The sequence below is a fragment of the Bactrocera neohumeralis genome, chromosome 4 (genome assembly GCF_024586455.1).
Source record: "Bactrocera neohumeralis isolate Rockhampton chromosome 4, APGP_CSIRO_Bneo_wtdbg2-racon-allhic-juicebox.fasta_v2, whole genome shotgun sequence".
NCBI classification, from domain to species: Eukaryota; Metazoa; Arthropoda; class Insecta; order Diptera; family Tephritidae; genus Bactrocera; species Bactrocera neohumeralis.
In genome coordinates, this window is record NC_065921.1 from 41,062,002 (window position 1) to 41,088,395 (window position 26,394).

The window sequence follows — 26,394 nt, forward strand, 5'->3', positions numbered from 1 at the left end:
GATTAGATACCGGAAACATTACTCAACAACATTATGTTGGTGGCAGATAAGCGATAACTTACAGAAGCGACAAGAGCACTGCAGAACTCGCGCTACGTACATACATATATTGCACATTAATAAAAAAAGAAAACTGGAAATAAATAACTAAGGGGTTAGGTCAGTATAGGCGTTTCGAAAATTGAGATTTTCTGCCAGTACATTTTAGATACCTAAACATTAATCAGTTGGCAGCAGAGGTAAAACTCGAAACTGATGCTTGAAATTTAAATCAAACTTCATCGAAATTTTATTAAATAAACTTCCGAGAAAACCCGATGTTTTCGAGTCAAATTTTGCTCAGCGATGTCACCCATTTATGGCTCAATGGCTATGTAAGCAAACTTAATTGTCGCATTTGGGACGAAAAGCAAGTTGAAGAGATTCAAGAACTGTCATTTGCTTCAGAAAAACTAGCGGTTTGGTGTGGTTTGAGAATCGGTGGAATCATCGTTCCATATTTATTCAAAAATGATGGCGGTGAGAACGTAACCGTCAATGGCGATCATGAACACCAACTATTTAAAGCTGGTGATCTCGGCGACATTTGCATCAATCAATAGATTTATTGAGAGATCACTTCAGTGAGCAGATAATTTGACGTTTTGGGCTGGTCGATTGGAGACCAAGATCCTGTGATATCACACCGTTAGACTTTTTCCTGTGCGGATAAAAGTTTGAAGTCCATGCGGACAATCCCGCTTCGATTCAGACCTTAGAGCAAAACATAACGAGTGTCATTCGCCAGTTAGAGGTCGAAATGCTCGAACGAGTCATCGCAAACTCAACGGATGGATCATCTGAGTCGTAGCCGCGGCCAACATTTGAAAGATATAATCTTCGAAAAATAAATGCCAAAGAATTTTCTTTCGAATGATAAAAAACATACTCCATTGAATTTGAAGTTCCTATGTCTATTCTTTAAAAAAGTAAGGAACTTCGAAATGGATTTATACATTCTATCTGAATGGCTGTATTGTAGCAAAAAGTCCCCTTTTACTTGCTAGGCCTAGTTTGTCCCTTTTAAAAATAGATGCAGTGTATCTGCAAACCTTGGTTTTAAGCAAGAGGGTTAGTACCAAATTGAATCTTTTCCTTAACATTTCTACTTCGTCTTCCCGCTGTTCTCGGGCCATGCCATCACAACAATGTAGATTGCTGGTGTCTAAGCTTCTTCAGTGATTGCGGCTACTGAAACCCAATCTGCCACTCTAACGCAGGGGTACACAAGCATACAATCACCTCCAGCTAATCTTCGGTTGAAAGCAACCCGGAGCCGCAACTCGCCACTGCGCTGCTAATTGAGCTGAGCATTTGCAAGCCGATTCTAATGCCAACTAATCAAGCGACGTCTTCCAGTAATTTTTCACAATCACAAGTCTTCTAAGTGTATAATTTCATATTGCAACACACCGGCACACACACACACATGTGGGTATGTGGAGATGTAAAGTGATCGGCAATAAAATTGTCAAGCAATAACGAGCAATTGCAATGTAATTAATTGTGAAACCCGAGTAACAAATTTCCATTCCCGGCCACATTGTAAACACGATTTATTCTGTAATTCAGTAAGATAATCGCACAGAAGCCACAAACAAAGTCACCACACGCTCGCTGCAGCGAGCAAAGTAGAATAGAGCGCGGCTAGCGCTAAGTAGATTGCGGCGCAGCGCTGTGCCGGTGATTGTTGATTGTGGCGAACGGCATGTCACATGGCATCGGATCAAACCAATCAACCAGCCAAGCAATAGTAGTTGTCGAGCAACAACAGCAACAACAACAACACGGTGTAGCAGCACTGTGACGGCAAAGTTATTGCAACACAAACCGTCATGGCGCAGCAGCGGCGGTTTCAGTTGCGGCGGCAACATACCACAGCAGGCATTGCAACAATATGTAGCAACAACAACAACAACAACAGCTCATAGACGATTTTAGTTAATGTGGTCATTGTACTGTGTGCTTTTCACCCCAAACAGATGCCATACTGGTATGCTATGCATCATTGGCAACAACAACAACAACAGCAGCAACACGCACTAACAAGCAATTGTGGCGACAATGCGACATCGGCAATCAATTTGTGCCGACTACGGGAAATTCAATCTGCGAATCGGCAATTGTTGCTGGCTTTCGGTTTGTGTGTGTGTGCGTGTGCAGATACTTGGAGACTCAATCAAATGCAAAAATGCGGTTGAGTGTCACGTACATATGTATGTATGTATTTGTGTGTTGCTACCGATGTGTTATTGCCACAATGACAGTGGTGCTACTTGTTGTTGTTGTTGTTTGCTCTTTTTTGTGCTTTCGATTTTGCATGCAAATGCGTTGTGCGGCGGCGCAGTCAGTCTTGTGTTAACTATGCAGCCGCAAATATTGGTCAGGTAATTGAAAAAGCTGCAACAGCAACAAAAACAACAACAACAACGAGCACATACGAACACGCATAAAAATAGTTTAGTAGTGATTACCGTGTTACGCTGTGGCAATTGCGGCTGCGGATGCGGTGCTGACGGCGGTGAGGTGGTGAAATTTTCAATTAGTTTAATATTGTGTTACATGTGCCACACCAAATGATGTTCGAAATGCGTGCACATGTGTATATGTGTGTGCATATATATTTATAAGCGAATCTATTTATCATATTTTGATTTAAGACGCGGGATTATGATCCAATTTGGTGATTGCATTGTGATTTTGAAATGCAATTTACTTGCCTCTGCCTGTTGCAAGTGCCCAATAACCAAATTTAGGTGAAAGTCTTCTTGAAACGTGAGCAACCCTTGTGTAAGATGTGATAGCCAACCCATGTAGAGCCTGGGGTCACGGCTAAAAGAGAGGAAGCTTCAGCGGACCCACACCGGCATATTTGGTTCAAGGGATCACTAAAGTCTAACTGCAGCGTTTGCTCACCAGTGGTTCGGCTGCGAACGGTTGTCGGTCTTAAAATAAGCGATTCACTACATAAATTTAAACCAAACTCTAAGCCACTCACCTAGCGAGGTTCAGCGCTGGATTTGGAACCCGCCACATAGAAAGTGGAATTTAATGGCTTGCACCTGGAATATTCGGTCCCAAAATTGTAAAGGTGCCACTGCCCGGCTGGTTGAGTAAATCCCGACAGCACCGTCATCCATAAAATGCGATGGATGGGACAAGAACAGAGGCGCGTAGGTCTTTATAAGGCCGCTGCATTATAAAGGAGCCAAAATGTGGGATTTGTGGTGGGAGAGAGACTCCGTCGCCGAGTCCTGGTATTCACTCCAGTGGATGAGCGTCTAGCCACAATCTGCATCAGAGCTAAATTTTTCAACATAACTCTGATTCGCGAACAGCTTCCGACGAAAGAGAAGTTTCCGGAAAGGTCGAAAGAACAGCTGGTACGATACCGACTGTCCTATCGCAGTGGAGAGAAAGCAGACTGCCTACCTCGCAATGTTCCGATGGACCATAATACCAGCAGGGTGGGATAGATGCCGATATGCAAACAAAGAAGCCGAAATGGGTGAATATTAGAAGATTGAGAAGCTGTTCGACAGGAGTAATGCTCGACAATTCTACGAAAATATGCAGTGACTAAAGTAAGGTTTCAAGATATAAGTATTTTCTTAATCTAGTGGCTGAAGTTGTGGAGGAAATACACAGTCTGCTGAACTGAACTGAAAGTGCAATATCTAGGGATGGCGAAACCTATACTATAACAGATTACAACGGAATAGATGCTCCGTTGCCCGACTATGAAGATGTTCGAATAGCAATTACTCGCCAAAGGAACAACAAAGATGCCGATGGATTGCCGGTCGAGCAATTCAAATACGGCGACTAAGAAGAACTAACAAGATGCATGCATCAGCTTCTTTGCAGGACATGGTCGGTTGAAAGCATGCCCTAAGTGTGGTCTGTTCACTTCACAAAAAGATTGTGGGATCCAATCTGCATCAATTACCTTGGGATAAATCTTCTTATTATCGCATATACTGACTGAAGCCTACCGGCAACAAACTGATTGGGCCTTATCAGTGCGATTTTTGACCTGGAAAAACTTCTCCCGACCAGATCTGCACCATGGCACAATTCTTATAGAAGACACACCATCACTTCGTCGATTTTAAAGCCGCCTTTTTACAGCACGAAAAAGAGCTGCTTCTATGTCGCTATATCTGAACTTAGCATCCCAGCAGAGCTGTGTAAATTGACATTGAACAGCACTAAAAGCTTCGTCAGGATCGGGAAGGACCTCTCCGAGTCGTTTGATACCAAACTAGGTTTCCGACAAGGAGATTTTCTATCGTGTGACTTTTACAATCTATTTCTGGAGAATATAATACGTGCTGCAGAGCTAAATAGAAAAAGTACAATTTTCTATGAGTGTGCTGCTGGCTTACACCGATGATATCGGTATCATTGGACTTAACAACCGCGTCGTTAGTTCTGCTTTTTCAAGCATGGATAAGGAAGCGAGGCGTATGGTTCTAGTGGTGAACAAGGACAAGACGAAAAGTCAAGAAACACAGGTGCTACTTTGGTAGAAAAAAACGAGCAAAGACCAAACTGTACAAGTCTCTCATTATTCTTGTTCGTTAAAAGGTTTTGCGGAAGATTTATGGTCCGCTGCTTTTAATATCTGCCTACGAATCTCACCAATTTCTTTGCAAAGTTAAAGGCTAAACCAATAGTTTTAACAATTTTTTCATTCGATGAAAATCTTTGAGCTACCGCGATGAAATTCACAAATGTTTAGATATAACTAGAATATATAATAAATGAACATAAATGCATTCAAAGAGTTCCAAAATAGTAAAGGAATATTAGATATTACCATCGAAAGCTTAGCATCTCGAGAATCCCTAACCAGTATATCCATATCCCATTACAATTTCAACTTTAGGAATATTGTAAAATCGATTTATATCACTTACCTCGGCATGGTCCCGGATATGCAACGGCAATGGACCGACCACTTTTGCAAATCATTCGGTTTATATCACAAACACTACGATATGTCTTTCCATCCACACCGCAGACCGCGCGCGACGGATCGATTGGCAACGCTGCTATGGCGGCCGCATCATCTTCAGGGCAATCAATTTTACAAGCAATACAGTGGGGTATTGTGTATTGATCTTCGACACATGTGTGACCGTTGAGGCATTTCACGCCGTTGCACGAAGCTAGAAAACAGAAACGAAAATTTTAAATTAATAATATATGTATCAAGTTCGATAGTTTATTAGGAATATGCATATGAAGGAAATAAAAATACAATAAAAGTACAACGAAATAAGTACATATATTAATAGAATGAGTTCTAAGGCTGTCACAGAGGCGTTTGTCTAACTGGTTCTCAGTCTTCATCTTATTCACTCAATACCAGATAAACTGAAAATCATAACGGATTGAAGAAATAACCATTGTTTGGCTTATTTTTAATTTTATTGTTCAACATTTGATCAAATTTGACCCGGAATGGATAAAAAATGTTTTTGATTCGCTCCTGAGCGAATACAAACAAGCCAAGGCTTAATTCAATTATCCATACACTTGTTATAAGCCTCGACTATGATGGCATTCGGTGCCTTCAGTGAATTTTAGATTTTCGGTTTCGGCGTAGCCGCTGTCTCTTACTTAATTCGCTGAAATACTTGTATGTCAATGGCGTCGTATATCTCATACAGCTCATAGTTCCATTGAATATGGTGTTCACCATTGCCAATTCGCAAAGGACCATAAATATTCCGCAGAACCTTTCTCTAGTGAACTCGTAACGGCGACTCGTCAGCTGTTGTCATCGTCTGTTCCTGCACCATATAGCAGGACGTGGATGACGAACGACTTGTAAAATTTGGTCTTTGCTCGTCGAGAAATTGTGGGGTCTACACTTAAATTCCAATCGCCGGGCATGCTATCGTCCAACCATATTCTACAAAGAAGCAGATGCATGCTCCTTATCTGTTCTTCGCTTCCGTGCTTAAATAGCTATACCGCCAATCCATTCGCCACCGTCGCTTTGTTGTTCTTCAGACCGGAAATTGCTATTCGAACTTCTTCATGGTCGGGCAATGGAACGTCTGTTCTGTCCTTTTTCACAACTAGAACCATTTGAACCGGGTTCACCACCTCCTGGTAATATGTTTTCACTGCCATTCAGCAGGCTGGAGAAGTGTACCCTCTATAATTTCAGTATACTCTGGGGATCGGACACAAGGTCACCTCTGAGGGTTCTACAAAATTATGCTTCGGTCTTGAAAGCTTCTGTTAGTCGCCGCATCTTTTCGTAGAATTTTGGCCTCTCTCTTTTTTGTTTATAAATGCGTATCGCTTCCCTCTTTAGCTCTCGGTATCTATCCCATCCCGCACGTGTTGTGGTCGGTTGTAACGTTGCGAAGTAGTATGTTTTCTCTTCACTGCGACACGCCACACCTCATCGTATCAGCTGTTTCTTTGGCTTTTCCAAAAACCAATGGTTTTCGTTGACTTGTGTTTGTTGACTTGGGTTTTTTGCTGCATCGAGGTGGGTGCGGCTTGTGGTTTGAGTCAATGATGGGACCTCGGAGTGTGCGCACGTCTAAAACACTGGAGATGTGTCTTTTGTCTATCACAACAGGATCGATCTAGTTGATGGGTTTTCTATCCGAAGACAGCCAGGTAGCTAGCCTCAACCCATTTGAGGATGTTTTATTATGGAGGCTGAGTTTACCGACCGTTGTGCCATAGATACCTTCTTTGCCCACCCTGGCGTTAAAGTCACAAAGCACGATTTTGACATTGCGGCGGGGGCAGCTCTTAGAGGTGCTCTTCAAGCGCTCATAGAAGGCATCTTTGGTCACATCGTCCTCTCTTCCGTCGTGGCGTGGGCGCAAATCAGCGATAAGTTGACGAACTTCGCTTTGATGCGGATTGTGGGTAGACGTTCATCATATGGCCAATGTAGTAAATACCACAAGTATCTACTAGTCTAAATCCTTGTAATATCCATCGCACTACTTGTCAGAAGTGATGATGTCAGCCTTTATTCTTACGAGGACTAAGCTAACTTCCTAATTTCTGAGACGAGTTCGAGGAGTCTAGAAATGCCTTCACTAGTCTTGAGTTCACAGACAGCCAACTCCAGACTCAACTGGTGGGTACAGGTAAAATTCTCAAGCCTTTGGGGCTCAAATAAAATGTTTAGCTGCTCTAAGTGTTAGTTTGGTCAATTTACGAAAATATTTGAAGGCGATATGCAAGCAATTGCAGATTCAGCAACAACAAATTGCGCTTGAAAGTGAGTTCTAAAAATAGGCACACAGGTTTTGCTTTTAATTTGCTTTGCCATGCTCAACCAGCCATCGAACCAAATTGAATCATATTACAACAACATTAGCGCCAATTGAATGCAGATGGCGAATAGTTAACAAACAATAGCAACATGAACAACTAGTATAACCAGCGAATCACTCGTTTGCAACTAATAAACTGTCAAATTTATCATTGAACATTGCAGCGAAGCGGCAACGCCTTGGCGCCATCTGTGACACCAACAAAATTGCAATATAATTTTTCATGAAATTATTTTACGCATCGCAGACAACCGACGACCGACCAGCGACGAGCAGGCGACGACCACGGACGGACGTTCGACAAGCCACAAGTGGCAATCGCGATTTGTTGTTGCAATCTTTGGCCGATTTCTGTTGCCAGTTGGTCGATTGGTCGCGCCGGCGACAGTGTTCACAAGTAGCGTTGTTGGTGTTGTTGTTCATGTTGCTGCTGATGTGTTTTATTTTGGCCATGGCTCGTGGCAATAGTCAGCGTCAGCGTCAGCGTTAGCGTCATTAGTTGTGGCGGCAATAATAATAACAGCAACAACAATAGCAAAGTTAGCCAACTGTTGCTTGCTCTGTTGTTATTGTCGTTGTTAAATTGTTGCTGCAGCATTTTAGGCACGCGTTGCTGTTGCCATCGTAAATGTACGGTTGCCAAGCGCTTGAAACGCGTTGCGTCGCTTTCAGATTCAATCAGAGTGCAACAAGTATTTTGCCATCGGAAAATTACAGACTCGACTCGGATTATCTTTATTACCGATTTGAGCGCACTCTGGCCGTCGTCCGGATGGCTTCCTGCTGCATAAACATATGCAAATGCATGGCCAGATAGCCGAGCGGGCAATGATTACCGGCACTAACACACACAAAATGTTTTTTTGTTGTTTTTTTGTATTTTTATGTAATCAACGACGATATTTAATTTATTACCTCTTTTTTTCTTTTGACTCACATCAGCTTTGCCACGATATCAAGTGTTAATGTCAGGTGCATGGCCATGTCGTGTCTCGCACTTCGTGCGTCGCCGATCGTAAACGATTTACATATATGGTAAGTACATATTGTATATAGATAGATAAATAAGGATAAACTGGCCAATTGAAAAGTCCACGGCCTATTATAGTAAAACACATATTTTTTATAAAATTCGTGTTTGGTTATTCACAATAGTTCCTTTCACTAATTGTAGAGACCCTCCGACTTTTGTAGTACGATTTGTCCTTTGCTTCAAAATAGAGGGAGTGGAGAGGGATGTCAGATTTGTAGGTTTATCGGGGCATGCAAAGGGGTGCTTAGAGTCATGCGAGTACTCGTTGCATGCTGGAGTATCCAGAACGAAACTGCGCAAGGGTTACTCCCGATTCTCTTGGCAACTCGAGCTCGTCGTATGCAATGGGTAGTGGTTTGACTCCAAGTACGCCATTCACTGAGAGAGAATAGACTTCAAGAGGGATCTCGTAATAGTCCCGAAAGCAGTGATCTGCTATGTCTGAAGCTTACTCGTCTGCGTTTAACTGCATCCAGACTAACATATTGAAGCAGCGTAGTTCAGGATCGGCCGGCCGATTGCCTTGTATGTTGCCAACAACGTTTCTTTGGTTTTTCCTATATGCTGCCGGCTGCTTGGCAGTAATCGTGTGAGAAATGAAGAAGCACAGACTGCCTGGTGCCTCTTAAGGTTATTGACAGTCGGAATTTTAACGCCACCGACTGTAATATTAATATATTGTATATATGGTCGTGTGGATGGATTTAGTGGATGAGAGTGTTAGGCTCCGTGCAGCGAGGAAGTGAGAAAGGTCGTAGAGATACCCGTTTAGTTTTGAGCACATGTTATCAATTCCATTGCCCGAGGTCATTATAGTTTATAGTCCAGACTGTGTCAGAGGTTTTTGACAAGTCCAATGCTGTGAGGATCGTCCTCTCGCAGGGTGGTTTTGTTTGAGGCCATGAACTATCTGGGCATTTATGGCGCTAAATGTTTCACAAAAGTCATGCTGGCGGTTTACTTGACTCCCACGACAACCGGTTCTACGTTAACTGAATTTAACCGTATTTTGTCCAGCCGATCGCCATTTTTTCGGAGATCTAACCCCGTTTGGATCGACAAGTTTTCAAGTTGTTCGCCTTTAATGTTGCTTTAAGATGCATTAATAGTAGAAAGTTGAAATCTTTTCTTCGTTCATAAATCATATTTTACAACCCTTTCGCCCTATCCGCTATAGCTTAGAAATCAAAAGCTGCCTAAGGATAAAAATATGCGGTGAAACGGACATTGCGTTAATGTCTTAGACGATTCTGGAAAATTTATAACTTACCAACTAGCTTCAAGTAGAGATTACTGAAGTGTCTTTTCGGACCAAATACTAAATAGGTTACTAATATCTTTCATGACTGATATTTGGTATATATGTAAATCGATTTTCAATTGGTTTAAAAAATCGGTACTACAAAAAAATACATTTTACTCATATCAAATGATCAAAAATTGTGAAGAGGTCGACTAAAAATAGTTTGTTTTTCTAATAGTTGACTTTAGTAATCCGTATCTGCGGTTGAATGGTCGGGAGATAGAAAGATAAGTTAGAAGGGTTTAGTAATGTGTTTGCTGGGATTGTCAGAGAGTTATCTGCGGCCAAACTCTTAAATCGTACTTGTGCTGCCAACAATTGAATCGTCCCAAGAAATTAGTCTCCCTGAAGCGCCCAGCTTTGATCAATAGGAGAGGAATTGAAACGAGAAGGCGCATGTATGAGGCGCAAACTTAAAATGTCAGTTATGTGGTGATAAAAGCGAGGAAAACTGTGCTGCTTAGTATTTATCGAATCTCGAATAAACTCGGTGCAAATATATTTTTCCGATAAATTATTAAACGTTTTCTTGTTTTGTAATAATTAAAAATTAAAAATGATACTCACTTCGACAATGTCCTCGATATGCCACAGCCAGCGTTGGATTGTTGGTGCGGCAGGCGCGTTTCTTCAATTGACATTCCGTGTTGTAAGTGCGACCATCTGTGCCGCAAACCGGATGTGGGCCATGGAAATTTTCTACCTATTGAAAACATGTTCGAAAATCATAATTCAATTATTTAGAATGCAATTTTTTTAATACTGTTGCGTATAAAACTGATAATAAAGAATATTGGAATGATTATATCATTTGCAATTCACACCAGTGACGCATGCCACTTGTTTGTTTTTCAATGAAATCAACAAAAGAGATCGTTCGAAAGCTCTGGAAATAAGTCTTATTATAATTATATAAGTAGATACATATGTAAGTATGCAGATTCTTTTAAACGACTTATTTTTAGTAAATTGGTTAGGATTGGGACTGTTCAAGAAAAATTATGGTTTTAATAGTGTCAGTGAAACTAACCAAAACTTTCTATTAACATACATAGATGGTATGATGAAGGAAAGCGAAGTGGAACCATCTTGTAATTTTCTTCTCAATAGCTTTCCGACTGAAATCGAAATGTCTCGGTAGATACAAGAGCGGTCGACTTTTTCTCCAAAAAATACGCGTTTGCGGGAAATGTTCTTCTGATTATACTGAACAACTTTGCTTAAGAGACTATGGATCTGTGACCATTTTCGAAATAGCGATTTTTTAAGACGAAGTTTAAAATTCTGGATGATCGGTTGTATGGGAGATAGTTGATCTATCTGTCCGATTCCAAAAATAATCAATAGATTGTCAAAATGCACCTTTGTATTAAATTTTATTTGGAAATCTCAAAAAACGGTGAATAAAATTTCCTTTTTTCTCAAAAACTTCGCTGGCTTGAAACGGTTTTAGACCCATAGTCTCTTAGGTAAAGTTATTCGGTGCAACATTTCCCGCATACGCGATTTTTTAGAAAAAAAAGTCGACCTGATTTTTCGCACTCGCTATTTTTCTGCTTTTATAGCTCCCTGTAAATCGAATCACTCTAGTTGACATACCTTTGGCAAACCTATCGAAGAGGCTTGCATAGAAATTAATCGCTTGGTGGTAAGCTCAAAACGATCCACTCTTAGGAGCTTGTGGGTAACATAAAGTACGAACAGATGTTCAAGTGAAATTTATTAATGAGGATCAACCTTACGACCGAACCTAACTAATCTATTAAGTTGGATTTAGACTTCAGAGTAGAAGTTTTTCTAGATCAAACAATCTAATAGAAGAAGTTCGCAAAATGAAGGTTGGCTAGATTAGGTTAGAAAGCTATGGACAGTAGCGGATTCAGAATTTCTTTCTCGGGGTAGGGAATTAGCTGACCATCATATTTTAAAATTGCTATTATATCGTTTTTTAAATTTCAATTAAATTATCCGATTTTGAAGGGGATTTTGATACCCAAATTGCTCCATGGATCCCCCAGTGGCTATAAATATAATAAAAGCCCTCTAGATGGTGGCCGAGTTTATCGATTAGATTGAATTAGCGAAATAATTTTAATCAAGAACTCAATAGTTACAGTTCGATCAGGTACCAGATACAATTAAGCTAGGGCACAATAGATTAGCAAAAATCACAGTTCGATCAGAAACGGTTGAATAATTGATTAGGACGCAAATAGCTCGATCGATATTTTGAAATTTCGGCTGGAAGTGCTAAAATTATATAGATCGAGATGAAAATACAGTCATTTTGCCAAAGAAAAGATTTTTAATGCAAGCTTCAACTGAACAACAAATTCTTCCAAACGACGCCACTTAAGCCAGTGGAGCTCAAATACAAACTTACGGACTCAACGAAAATAAGCAAAGAACTACAACATTGTAGACGCAACTAAAAATCCATTAGAGAACCAAATACAAAAATATTAAGAGGAAAAGGAGAAGCAAAGTTTCACGTGAAACTCACCGCTACTTCAAATTGGCGATTCGGGAATCCGTAGACATTGAAATCATCGTATATGCCATCCAGTAGTGTCGAGTCATCTGAATTAAGAGATGATTTGCCAACGTCAGCGGCAACACCTCCATCGCCAGCACCAACAGCATCAGCACCGAAAAACGCCTCAGACGATGTGCCGGTTTTTTGCTTTTTCACTGCCGACGACGGCGATGATTTTGCAATATGACTTCCGTGATTTAATAAACGACGATCATCAGACGGCGACATGGAATTTACGGGAGTGGTAGCAGCTGTTGTCTGCCACTCCATTGTTGTTGATACTATGGGCGTTTGTGTTGCTATTGTTGTTGTTGCCGCCGTTGCCATCGGTATGTTATCGTTGTGCGCGGCCAACGAGGATGTTGCAGACGAGGTGCGCGTGCGCACATTGTTGTCATTGTTGTTAGCATTGTGATCCTTTAGCTTCTTGTGCTTTTTATGTGAGCGGTGATTGTGCTGATGGCTACTCTGATGTTGTTGTTGTAGTTGTTGCTTCTGATGTTTGCGTTTGCGTTGCTGATGGTGATGACGTTCACGTTGTCTGCCGCCGTCAATGTTGTGCTTACCTTTGCCTTTATTGCCGTTGTAGTTGTTATTGTTGTTGCCGTTGCCGTTGCTGGCACTATTAACATTCACCGTATCGCCTGCTGGTGGCAACACCTCTTCGTGATTTGGAGCGTTCTCGAGCCGTCTGGCATTTGATGCGCTGGATGCTGCTGCCGGTTGAAAACGTTTTATTATGGCGAAATTGTTGTTGTTGCTATTCTCCTGCTGGCGCTTGCTGAGCTCCATTTCATTTTCATGTTGTCTTCGCTTCTTGTTGTGATTTGAATTTTTATTTGCCTTATGTCTAGACGGCAAATGGTAGGTTCTTCGTGACTCCAACGGTGGTGTTCTTGTTGAATCATCGCTACTACGCCGATGATTGCCCGTCGATTCTGCGCCAACGACGTCATCCAACCAATCATCCAAATCATCATCGTCGTCATTATTCGCAACAGCAAAAGCATCGTCATCATTATCATCGTTGTCCTCGTCGTTGTCGTCTTCGTTAGTTTCGTCGTCATCCTCTTCGTCGTTGAATTCATCATCGAAAGCGTCGCGACTAAAGTGGTTGTGATGTTTTCGGCTATTCATTCTTACATTACTAATAATCTGTATACGCTGTTGGACGGGTTTCTCTGTGTCATGTTCGACATTGGCCGTTATTAAAAGTCTTCCCGGTTTCTCTACACGTCTACTTAACTGAGGCTTCTGTTGGCTTTGACTTTGCATTATAATCAGTTTTCTTTGGTTTTGATTTTGATTTTGTATTTGCATTTGGTGTTCAACACCTAAATTAACATTTGTAATTTCGCTACTTAAACTACGTATGTCGCGTGGCGACTTGCCTTCGTTGAAGAATGCCGCAGCGCTGTCGCCTTCAACGGCTTCTTCACCAGCAGCACCGGCACCGAATGCGCCAGCGATGATATGCCTATTCATTCGCAACTGCTCGTTGTGTGCTTCGTGTCCACGGTAAATTTTCGGTTGACCCCGTTGCTTGTGTCGCTTGGCCGCTCCACACTCCGGTGCGCAGACACACTTTGGACGGCCCTTGCGCTTGACACACTTCTTATTCCAACCGCATTGCATGCTCTTGCAGCTAACTACATTTGGAGGAAATGGTAAAAAAAGAAAACAGTTTTCGAATATTTATAGAATAATGTAATTCTGATAGTATATGTAGATCTAAAAGAGGATAATAGTCCGAGAAAAACTCTTTTAGAGCTTAGTTTCTTACGCGCACAAGGAGAGCAAGTCATTCCATCACCAACGGTTGTTGTGAAGAAGAACTCTACATCGGTAACATCACGATCCGTGTAGAAAAGCTCCGGGTAGCGGCAACACTCGGTTTTGGTGCTGTTCCTCAAGTAAATCTCGCTGCATTTGCCATTACTTTGTGACGAACGCCAGCAGGCGCCGGCTGTAAGGTGGAATAAAATTGATATATTAGCAGGTTAAACCAATAAATAACGACAGAATAAGAAAAATAGCAAGTAAAGAAGTCGGGTGCAATCGAACATTTCACACTCTTGTAACTGGTCAGCATCAAAGCTGGAAAAATACCTTCAGATTTGGACACAAATTGATTTTAAAAATCTTGCGAAAGTGCTCAATACTTATTGTTCGACGAAACCGTGTATGTATTACAATAAAGTTTGTATCTTATCAACTTGTATTATAAGTCACAGACTAAATTAATCTTGTAATTATATTTTACATCCCGTCAGCGAAAATTACATTAAAGTCGTCCTTAATTAAGACATATCAGACCAAATGCTAGTAGAAAAGGATAAATTGAATATATCAGGATGATGTTCAAAACGTCAAACAAAAGATCGGAATTTATTATATTAAGAATATGAGGTTTGTACTATGGTTTAAACCAATTCAATTCCTATTAAGCGCTCAACAACATATTTTTATGAGAAAGCTTTTCCACTTCATTTCACTAAAATGGCACCCATTTTAACCGACTTAGGGAGATATATACATTAAACCTATTACGGGGAACATTAACCATAACCACATTAGTTATGAATACAAATTAGTATCTTTTACTACAGAATGATTAATCCAACTGTCCCCAGTTAATTTTATTGGAATATCTTGGGCTAATTCCAATATCTGCAAAATAAAGATACAAGGTGAGTTCCAAAGCAAACAAGACTTTTTGAAACTAGCGCCATCTATATGACGACTGGTGTGTTAGAATCTGATATCTTTATCGATTGTCAGGTGAGAATTTCATGATTGGAAATGAAGTTATTGCGTTTTAAGTGTCAGTATGTTTGTATTATCGGTGCGAAAATGAGCTTCGAACAAAGAGCCAAAAATTTTGTTTTAAAATTGGTAAAACTTTTACCGAAACGTTTCAATTGATGAAACAAGTTTATGGCTATGATTGCCTATCCCGTAGCAGAGTGCACGAGTGATTTCAACGTTTTCAAAGTAGTCGTGAGGACATAAATGACGATCAACTTGTGTGCCAATCAAAATCCGTGATCACCGGAAATTCCATCGAAACTGTGCGTGAATTCATCAAAAATCAGCCAACATCATCATTGAAATTCATGGAAATGGAATTGAACATCTCCAAAACATCGATTTATCGCATTTGGACCGAACATTTGGGCTTATGAAAGGTGTGTGCACGGTTTGTTCCGCACAAATTGACTGACAACCAAAAATTGCTCAGACTCCAACATTCGAATGATGTCCTTCGAGAAGAGGTCAAAAAGGGCAAAAACTTCCTTTACTTATTGCGACTGGTGACAAAACGTGGTGTTTCCAATATGATCCCGAAATGAAACGCCAGAGTACTGAATGGAAGGCACCGGACGAGCCGAAACCCAAAAAATCGCGCATGGAGAAGTCAAAAGTCAAGACAATGCTGATTTGTGTTTATGATTCCAAGGGTATTGTCCACAAAAAATTTGTTCCAGCCTGCCAAAACGTTAATGTGATATTCTACCTTGTAGTTTTGAAGCGTTTGGTGCGCAGTATTCGACGTGTTTGGCCCGAATATCGCGAAGATGAAAGTTGGCCTTTGTTGCACGATAATGCGCCGTCTCATCGATCGACGCTTGTGACCGATTATTTGACCAAAAATCGCATTTTAATCATTAACCACCACCCGTATTCACCTAGTATGGCATCATGTGACTTTTTCCTTTCCGGAAAGAAAGCATTTGCCCATGAAAGGAAAGCATTATGCAGACGTAGAAGCCATTCAAAAGGCTTGCACCGGCATACTGGCGGCCATATCGGCCAACGACCTAGCTTTTAACTTCATAAAAAAAATTGGTTTTATATACATAACAAATGTTAATTGGGAGTAAAGTCGGTCTGCAATGATTTAATTTACTTTTGGTATTAACGAAAGTGCAGCGATTACTCACACAAAAAAAGTTATTACTGTTTGTTCGTGCACCATATACGAGTATTGATAGAAGTAAGGCAGGGTAGTATTGGAGAGTGTCGAGACACAAGCTATTTCACTTCTACTGGTCGGCAAAGTACCAAAACTGCAGCTGCTCTATAACCGGCTCATTAGCCTAACAGACTAAATTACCCTAACTTGTATATTGACCTATGTACAGATATACGATATAAAGTCTGCCTGAATTTTTAAAATCATTATATTAGGTCTATGCAGGCTACATAAAAATACTGAACCGATTTCAACATTTTTTAGCACCAGACGATATTTTCACCCGAAAAATTTCCTAATTAATTTTATAAAGATATTTTTCAGTTTAACAAGATTTTTGGTATAAAGCCCGTCATTGTACTCCCTGGGGTTCTCATATTCGGTAGCTGATCTGAAAGGTTATGGATCGATTTCAACCACATTGGGATAAGAGATGACATATTTTGGAGGCATTTTTTTTTTTAGTTTTTTCCAATATCTTCATTGGATGTCAATAACATGTTGAAATTGGTCGAGCCGTTACCTAGTCATAAAATTTCGCCTAAAAGTGGTCAATGTCACGCTCTTCTGCTTCTTTATTGGCTTACGCGGTTATAGTACAGTTTACAGCAGCGTGCCAGTCTTTCTTTCTTTTCGTTGCTGAAGGTCTTCCTCTTCCTCCGCTTCCCCCAGCGGGTACTGCGTCGAATACTCTCAGAGCTGGAGTGTTTTCATCCATTCGGACAACATGACGTAGCCATCCTAGCCGACGTCTCTTAATTCGCTGAACTATGTCAAGGTCGTCGTTATTTCGTACAGCACATCGTTCCATCGACTGCGGTATTCGCCGTTACCAAAAGCAGCTTTAAATTCGTCGAAGAGGTGGTGTGTGTCGATCCTCTTTTCACGGGTATTTTCCAAGATTTGGTGCATGGTGAATGTCTTGTCAGTTGTTAATATTGCAGTTCTGAAGCCACACTGATAAGGTCTAAACAGTTTGTTGACGGTGTATTTGATGTTGAGGAGGCCTATCCCACGGTAGTTGGCGTCGATTGTGGGATCTCCCATTTTGTGGATTGGGCAGAAAATTGAAAAACTTAAATTCCAATCAGTGGGCATGCTTTCGTCCGACCATATTCTACGAAGAAGGTGATACATGCTCTTTATCAGACCATTGTCGCCGTATTTGAATAGCTCGGCCGGCAATCTATTGGCCTCCGCCGCTTTGTTGTTCTTCAGACGGGTGACTGTTATTCGAACTTCTTCATGGTAGGGCAATGGAACGTCTGCTCCCTCGTCATCGGTGACACGCTTATTGTTTATTTATTATACAAATTCATACATAGTATATGTTCTCCATACTATCTTTACCGTTAAATTGAAGAATGAAATTTTGTTTAAAAAGTTGTCTCACTTTTCGATTTAAGCATAACCTTTTTTTTTTAGAGGATGGTTGTGGTTTTATCCGATTTTTCATCAGTCATCTAAAAAAACATAGCGCTATCTCATCGAACTCAATTAATTTCAGCAGTTAGAAGCAATCGTAATATTGGATCAACTCAATATTCGTACCAATTAGAGAGAGTATAAAAATAACAATTTTAAGTCCCAAATAATTGTTATGGTGGCAAACAAACCGTTTACTCGTGAAACAATCGTACTTCCGGTGAGTAAAAGTCGTCGTGCTCCCAATTTAAGTGTGGGATATGTACTCATAAGCGGTATATATAAAAATAAAGTCAACAACAAAAGCAACAACCAACTGATTCATAAATATCAATAAACAAATCACTTATGGATTTTGCAGTCGAAGAAGTCGCCGGGGCGCTTGGCGAGCGTAAACAAGCGTGCATGCGCGATCATTAATTCCCACGCGCGACTGCCATTCATCTCGCAGAAATTCACAGAGTGCAGAAGTAGACGCTATAAATATGCAAATGCTAAATATACGCAACAAATCTATATACACACACAGCCAAATAAAAGTATTAGCGTGATAATTTATTAACAAGCGATTCAGGAACATTTCGATTGCGTTGGCCGTAAATGGAATTTGCCTATGCTTCAAATCTACACGTTTAGCCATAAAGCCTCTTTTCTATTGCCATTTCTATTTCTATTTCTACTTCAATTTCTATTTCTATCCTCATTCATTTGTTTATGTCTGCCGGTTTTTATGAGGTAAATTTATTTTATAAGCGATTTGTTTGTTTTGGATTTCGCGGAATCAACAAATCTTTGACTGAATGATTGGATTTGATACAATTCTTCAATGATTATTTTTTCCCACAGCTATTAGAAGCAGATAGATGTTTTCCCTTTTACCTAAGAAGTCGCTATCATTGATTAATTCGGATTTAGTGCCGAACGAACAAAATGAGAGTTGTTTTTGTATGCCACCAAGTGTCAAGTTTGTGAATAAATGAAATATAATGCGGCCACTGAGATTGTAAAGGGTGTTCTAATATATAGTATTAAAGGTTGGTACGCAGCTCTCAAATAATTGCTCAAGAAAAAAATACATTATTTCTCAAGTAATTTTGGCAGCTGGTTACGCATTGTGAATGATCTACATTAGAAGAGCAAGAGAGAATAAACAAAGAAAACAAACTTTGTGCGTAATATGTATGTGTGTATGTATGTATATGGTAACATAAATATTTTCATTGAGATTTAAGAAATGTTGTTGATGATTGGTAGGTTTTATACAACATTTCAAAATGGAATATACTTCATAATAATGATTTCAACTAATTTAGGATGAATTTGACGATTACTTCGAATTTCCTTCAAGAAACAATTGTTGATTTGATGTTTCTTCGCAAAACAAGGTTTGCCATATTCACATTTTACTGAAAAAAGTATCAAAAATTGGTACTAGATTTCTTGAGAGCTGCGTACTAGCACAAGTAAGTTTGTCGCAGGAAAGTATCTTGATCTTAAGCGTTTTTTTATAAGTTTTTACGTTTGAGAGCTGCTTGAGAGCTGCGTAATGTTGTTGGAGCGTAGAGTTAAGCATAATGAAAAGGATTTGCTACTAGGTTTTAAAATTGATTCCGGAGAAGTAACCGCCACGGCAAACTGGAATAATTTCCAGTCAACAGGCTCAATTTTCGAACATTTTGGAAGCAGCTCGGTTTGTATGTCAGCGATAACGCAACGAATATTCGAATTCTCGAGCTTATCTGCATAAAGTGACTTCTCATAACCCCACACAAAATAATATTATATAACAATGTAAACTCTCTCGATCTTAAAGCCGACACCACACACCCACGATGGGAGATAATGCGTTCACCAACAGCTTCCTTTAATGAATTAACTGCTCCGTTGGTTGTATGGCTTAGAGGCCATCTTGTTGAAACCAAAGTCGTCCACATCAAAATTCTTCAATTCAGGAACGAAAAAGTCATAAATTTCGGCTCTATAACGTTCTCCACAGATTGTAACTTATGGTTGGTTTTATTTTTGAAGAAATATGGTGCAATAATTCCCTCTGCCAATTGAGCACACAAAACAGCAACGTTTTGCGGGTGTGACGGTGTCTCAACAATGACTTGCGGGTTATCATCCACCGAACTTGTGACGCTTTTGATAATCGTTCAACTTCGATTCTTACACGAGTTAGAATTAGTAAGCTCGCATACAAAGATCCTTCCGCAAAAACTTCCATGTGGACAGGCACAGCTACAATTCTTGCGCGCAATGGCGGATGGACTCTTTAGGGGCTTCTTCGATACTCTGCTCTACAGCAGCAATAGCGTCTTCGGCGCATCCCGCATTCCAAAATGGCAATTAACATCCAAAAAAAAGTATTACCCCATTGAAAATCACATGTCTAAAACAGAACACATTTTATATGGACAAAAACCAAAAACAACTACCGAGAAGTGAATAGAATAGATCTATCATTAAGCACCGTATAATATTCGACAACAAAGAATAACAAAGCTGCTGGCATGATGGATTACTGTCCGAGTTCTTTGAATTAGACGGCGAAGAGCTGATAAATTGCCTGCATCAAGTTACATTAAATATCAAAGGTCGAAAATATACGTAATGTTTATAGATGTGTGTCCCATGTGAAGTGAATTAGGTTTCTTTCAGGTAAAGAGGTGGAGAATTGACTAATTCTTCCTTGTGAATAGTTACAGTAACATTGAATTAGCAAGATTGACAATAATTTGCTAACATGGGCTGAGGGAGAGCATTCTTAAGATCGTTTAAGAACGATAGGACAATCTTATACGCCCACGCCTACTTCCAAAGCGTATAAACTAGTGATGTACCGAAATTAGTGGCGTATAAGACTCGCTAATAGAAGTAATTTTGTTCCTACAAACAGTATCGAAGAAAGAGAAAAGAGAATTTTCAAAGCAAAGATATTAAAATCTTCCTAAACTCGAAAGAGTTATGTTCTTTTGTTCACCGCCAATTATACAAACTCTGCCGGTATTTTCTCTGTTCAAATACCTACGAGAAGTTGGCGCCGGAGGTGCGATGCTGTGAGCTTATTTACGGATGAGTCAAAGCTTCATGGAGAGTTTTAGGGCAGGGTTATACCAGGAAATCTCTATAAACTTCAGTTTTGGACTTTGACTACTGTAGATTGTTTTAAACTAAGGTTTCTACCATTATGGTAGCGATAAATATACTGTTCCGAAATGCAGCTTTCTTCAGAAAGACTAACCAATAAGTTAGCATTGTTAAGGAATGCCTAACCTCGTTACCAATGGCATCAAGTAAATTTGTAATAAGACTCGTGAGGGTGCCAGACAACAGCGGAATCGCAGGTAACTGCAAAGTTGACGAGCTGGAAAGGAAAGGGACTCTAACCCAGATATCAAGAGAAGCGGGGCTTTGTGGGAGTTTAGCCAGCGCTACGCTACAATCGGTTCTTACGCTGTAACAATCTCCTTTTGGCCCAAGATCGATCAATTAGTATCCAGTGAGCTCTTTGCTCTCGGTAAGGCTAGCCTCTTCCTTGTCGTAGGGATTATAACAGGTCATTATCGGCGTTCATGATGTAAGATTGAAAATCTTACCCGATGTCAGCTACAGAAGCTGTATGAAAGAAGATGAGTTGAAAACATCTCATCTTTCTTGATTATCCCACGTTCGCGAGCTCAAACTTTTAAACACTTGGGATTCACACTTTTATATACATATCTTACTGAGCGGATGGAAAGAGAAATTAAACGCCACCGCTTACGCGATTATAGCCGAGTTAACAACAGCGCGCCAGTCGTTTCTTCTTTTCGCTACGTGGCGCCAATTGGATATTCCAAGCGAAGCCAGGTCCTTCTCTACTTGGTCCTTCAAACGGAGTGGAGGTCTTACTCTTCCTCTGCTTCCCCCGGCGGGTACTTCCTCGAATACTTTCAGAGCTGGAGTGTTTTCGTCCATCCGGACAACATGACCTAGCCAGCGTAGCCGCTGTCTTTTAATTCGCTGAACTATGTCAATGTCGTCGTATATCTCGTACAGCTCATCGTTCCATCGAATGCGATATTCGTCGTGGCCAATGCGCAAAGGACAGGAATCTTTCACAGAACCTTTCTCTCGAACACTCGTAACGTCATACAGGTATTCTACTTTTATGATTTCACAGAGGACTACGTATAGTAGTGCGATTAGCAAATGCGATGATCTTGACGATCTGCCATCGAACCTAACCTAAGCTAACTTAGGTGTTTCCCGACCAAGATCAAATCTAAACTTACAGAAGGTTTTTCAGATAGCGATCATCGTCAAGTAATGCCATTTCCAGGATGTTGTTTCGGTCGTACACTTCTCATAAGTTTATCAGGTGTTCGTAAACTGGATAATGCATACAGAACACTCAAAGTTCAAGAGTATAGGACTTCTGAAGTCAATATGCATCATCATTATATTTAGAGCAGCTCTCATTATAAGTAATTGAGATGGAAACCAAAGAATTGATATTATTTGCATCTGGGAAAACCACACTTTAGAAATAAAACAAAAATTCTGAGTGTCTTTGGACGAATTTGAACTCATGACTCTTCGGGAAATACTCACGCACATAATCCCTCATTACCGATTACCGATTTTTCCTCGTAACGCGAATTTAAATTATTTCAATTGTATAGTCAATAATATAGGCGTCTCCATGCGTAGTTAACCCTTCCTTACCCAGTCTAATAACGTTTTCACACCTCTACCTCAAGTAACCATTTTGCTGTGGACTCGTTAAGGCATTTGTCTACATTTGTCTAAATGACATGACGGCTACGAATCAGTTAGGACATCAATGTCACTTATTAAGATGTAACATCACAGACACACATACACATACATGCACGCAGGCGCGTACGCGCTAACATGCCAATTACATGCATTCTCACACAACAACAATATCAACATTGATTACTCACCATCCACTAGAGGCGTCGCATTGAATGCCAATGCCATAAATAATATTGCCGCCAGTGTTGAGAGCACATTAAGGCGTCTATTCCCGGCACTCGCTGACGATGTGTGCCACCGTTGCAGCATTGTTGTTGTTGTCGTTGCTGTTGCTGTTGCCGTTGCTTTTGTTGACAGCCGCGCGACCACCGGCGATAAATCTTGCCAATTGCTGTCACTGCAGCGACGGCTGCTTTGATTACACGCCAAGCCGCTCACATATAAACCTTGCTGTTGTTGTTGCTGCCGCGGCGCTAGCCGAGTTTGGCTGTTGTTGGCGTGTTGACGCATCTGTCTTTGTCTCCATTGATGGAGACGCTGCGCGATTTGGCATCGCCTGCTCGACACTTTGTCATAATTTCGTCGTTGATGGCTCGTGTCATCAAAGCGTCCGCCGACGACTTGTCGTCGCTGCGTTAGCGCCACGCTGTCACTCGGACGTCGGTCGTCGCGCGTATGGCAAGGTGCGTGCGTCAGTAGATGGCCGACGCAAAAAATAAATAATTTAAATATTAATTTAATTTCACATGTAATTCGTTTAGTGTTGATTATTTGATTAATTGCATTATTTAATGTATTTTTGGCATTAGCGCAGCGGTCCTCTGCCCCCGCAATGGCAGCGCGACGCCGTGGTTGGCGCGCTCTTGGCGTTGCGTGCGTATGCGTCATGCTTGTGTGCACTCTGCGTTTGTATTTGTAATTGGATTTGAGAAATGTTAGTGTGTGCGTTGTATTTGTTGTATTCTTAACGGATTTTGTAAACGTCGCGATTTTGCACATTTTCACTGATCCGTAATTTATGCGATTTTCGTGTGTTGCAGTAGAGAGTCTCGTTTGTTTGAACCGCGGGGAAGCGCAGGACGTTCAAACTGGTTGCCTCCTGATTTTCACTGGAAAGAAAATAAAAGTAAAATTTATGAAATATATGATGACTTCAGCTTGGTTTTATAAAATTTGATATACTGTATGATACGGATGACTGACAAAGATAGTATGCGGTAACGGACGGAGTGCCACAAGCTTCCGTACTTGGCCCATTGTTATGGAACGTATTGTATGGCGGAGTGCTGCGTCTCCCACTCCCGAAGCAGGTACAGAACATCGGGCAAGCGGATGATATGCCATAACTGGCAGAAGAATTAGGTCAACTTGAGAACCTCTGCAATCATGCGGCGTCTACGATGAAAGAATGGCTCACGACACCAAACCTGTTACTCGCTGGGAAAAAAACAGAAGCTGATCACCAGCAGGAATAGTATCAGGACACAGAAGTCGCTGAAGTACCTAGGAGTACTGATAGACAATAGACTTAGCTAAAAGGCGCACATCTGAAAGGTATGTATGTCAGAAAGCAGCGCATGTAACGGCCACTCGGTGGAGGATCGGAAGTATGATAGGCAAACAAGCCTCAATGAATGGCAAAATCAATGGGATGCAGCCACAAAGGGGAGATGGACCCACAGACTAATTAAAAGTGTACAAGCATGGTTGGATAAGAAACATGGAACAACTGATTTAAATCTGGCGCAATTTTTGACGGGCGCGGGGTGTTTTAGAGTGTGTCTCTACGCTTAAGACGAGATGAATTGTTCCTTCTGCAACAACAGCGGAGAAAACACGCTGCAAATCTTCTTTTTCTGTCGGCGGTATGAAAAGAAGAGATACAGTCTAGAGAAAATAACAACGGAATTAGTGATACCGAATAATATAGTGCGGTTGATGACCGAATCGAAACTAGTGTGGGACAGCATGAAAACGGGGTGTGCTATAGTTTTGAAAGAGCTAAGAAGGAAAGAGTTGCAACGCAGCGAAAACAGAAGAATGAATGAGGAGTAAGCGAGAATGGCGTGCTGACGAGCCTTAGGCCTTAGCGGCAGTGTCGTGGCGCGAATAACAAACCATGACGATGGAGTTAAGGGTTTAGTAAGTTACGCAGAGGTCTCCACTTTAGCGGATCAGCTGATAATTTATATTACTTGTGACAAAAAAGTACCCGGAAATTATTAAATTAAATGCAAATTATTTAATTATTCATCAATGTTTATTTTGTCACCTTAAAAGTAGTCCCCACCAGATGTAAAACACTTATGCCAACGAATTTGCCAGTCCTCGAAACACTTTTCATAAGCACTTTTTGAGATGGCCTTTAGCTCCTTCAACAAATTTTGTTTTATCTCTTCGATCGACTCAAAACTGATAAAATCAAGTCTGTCCTCCATGAATGTGGAATCGGAATTCGTCCAAAGGAACCTGTCTCTCTCTTTTTTTAAAATTTCAGCTTTATAGGGACGAGTCGAGCAAAAACGGGTTTCATACCAAAAATATCCATCAAAATCATTCGAATGGACTCGCGAGAGTTGTCGAGCTCTCTCGCAGTACTCCAACACTTACTTGACGAATTTTAAGCACCACATTCTTCACTTTTTTAATGTTTTCATCAAAAGGTCAAGATCGTCCAGAATTGAACATGTCTTCAATGATTTCTCCACCGTATTTGAAGGCTTTGTACCATAGGCTTGTGTTTTTGAATCACCGTAAGCATTTTCCAACATTCGCAACGATTCCGCACACGAAATTTGGTTAAAAATACTCCCTTTGGACTCAATATACTGAATATATCGCGATAATTTTTTATCAGTCGGTATTGACCTTAATTAAGCTGAATATAATAGAAACTTCTTATAAAATTCGATCAGCCATTGAGCCACTTCCAAAATTGCCTAAAGATTGTTCCAATAAAAATTCAATTAATTCATAAAAATACATATTTTGATATTGATGAATATTCTCGAGAACAAAGCGAAAGTTTCCCTTTACAGATAAATGACTAATATAAGTGCAAACAAGCTGCTATATAAGGCGATGGAAAGATACAAATTTTTACAAATAAAGCGTTTCAGGCAGTTTTGTATTTGCTTGAGTTAGTATTGTTTGAGCACATGTCAAAGATGGACACCAACAAAGAGAAAATACTTTACAGTTTTTCTTCGATAAAGACGAAAACGAAAGCCAGATGACTAAAAAATGTGTATGTACATATATGATCCTGATACTATAACAGGCATTCTCGCTCTATTTCGGTTGCAATAACTTCCGATCAATTTCATGTCAAATATGCACCACGCTCTGGGAGGCCAGTAGTCAAAACTATCAATTAAATAATGGAATCGCAGGTGATTCATAACAAACTCGATATGTGTATTTCTGAAGCGGATGGTTACTGAAAATGGCCGCGGTCCCTTCGCGGAATTCGTCGGCCAAACTCTTATTTCAGATCATTATTGAAAACATTCGCCCTATGATATATCCTTGACACGGAGTGGTTATTATTATTCTTGTTCCTGTCCACGGGGAACGCTTTTTCTTGCGAAAAAATCGCCTCAAGAGAAACTTGTGAGATTGTGATTTTTTTTATTTTTGAATTTATTTTGGATTTACCTTAAGCACCTAGAAACACTTGAAGATATCTAGATAAGATGCATCATTTTTCAGTCAAATTCATATGACAAGTGATCCAAGTACTCTACTTATGGTCAACATAATCGGCGCCCTGAGCGTACTATTCACAACACCATCACCCATCTTGAGACCCATCATTCATTATTGGATAATATTTGAACAGATAGACCGCGTCCAGCACGCATTGAAGAAAATATAGCAGCCGTAGCTAAGAGTGTACACGAAAACAGTATAGAGTCGATTCGGCGCCGATCGCAGCAAGTCAGACTGGCGTATGGAACGATTTATCGCATTTACGTTGAATTGAAAGCATACAAA

The 26,394-nt window shown here is 40.5% G+C and overlaps 1 protein-coding gene across 2 annotated transcripts in view; it reads right to left on the bottom strand.

The window, feature by feature from the left end:
* The window catches only part of LOC126755290 (uncharacterized), a 78,878-nt gene that overhangs the window by 20,560 nt on the left and 31,924 nt on the right, over positions 1-26,394 (bottom strand). For both annotated transcript variants that reach the window (XM_050467752.1, XM_050467751.1), the window contains exons 3-7: positions 22,587-23,507; positions 14,017-14,199; positions 12,201-13,882; positions 10,265-10,400; positions 4,962-5,213 (exon numbers count right to left, since the gene is read on the bottom strand). In XM_050467752.1, coding sequence (XP_050323709.1) covers positions 4,962-5,213; positions 10,265-10,400; positions 12,201-13,882; positions 14,017-14,199; positions 22,587-23,397 — 3,064 coding nt within the window. In that variant the 5' untranslated portion in view covers positions 23,398-23,507. The remainder of the gene's footprint in view (positions 1-4,961; positions 5,214-10,264; positions 10,401-12,200; positions 13,883-14,016; positions 14,200-22,586; positions 23,508-26,394) is intronic.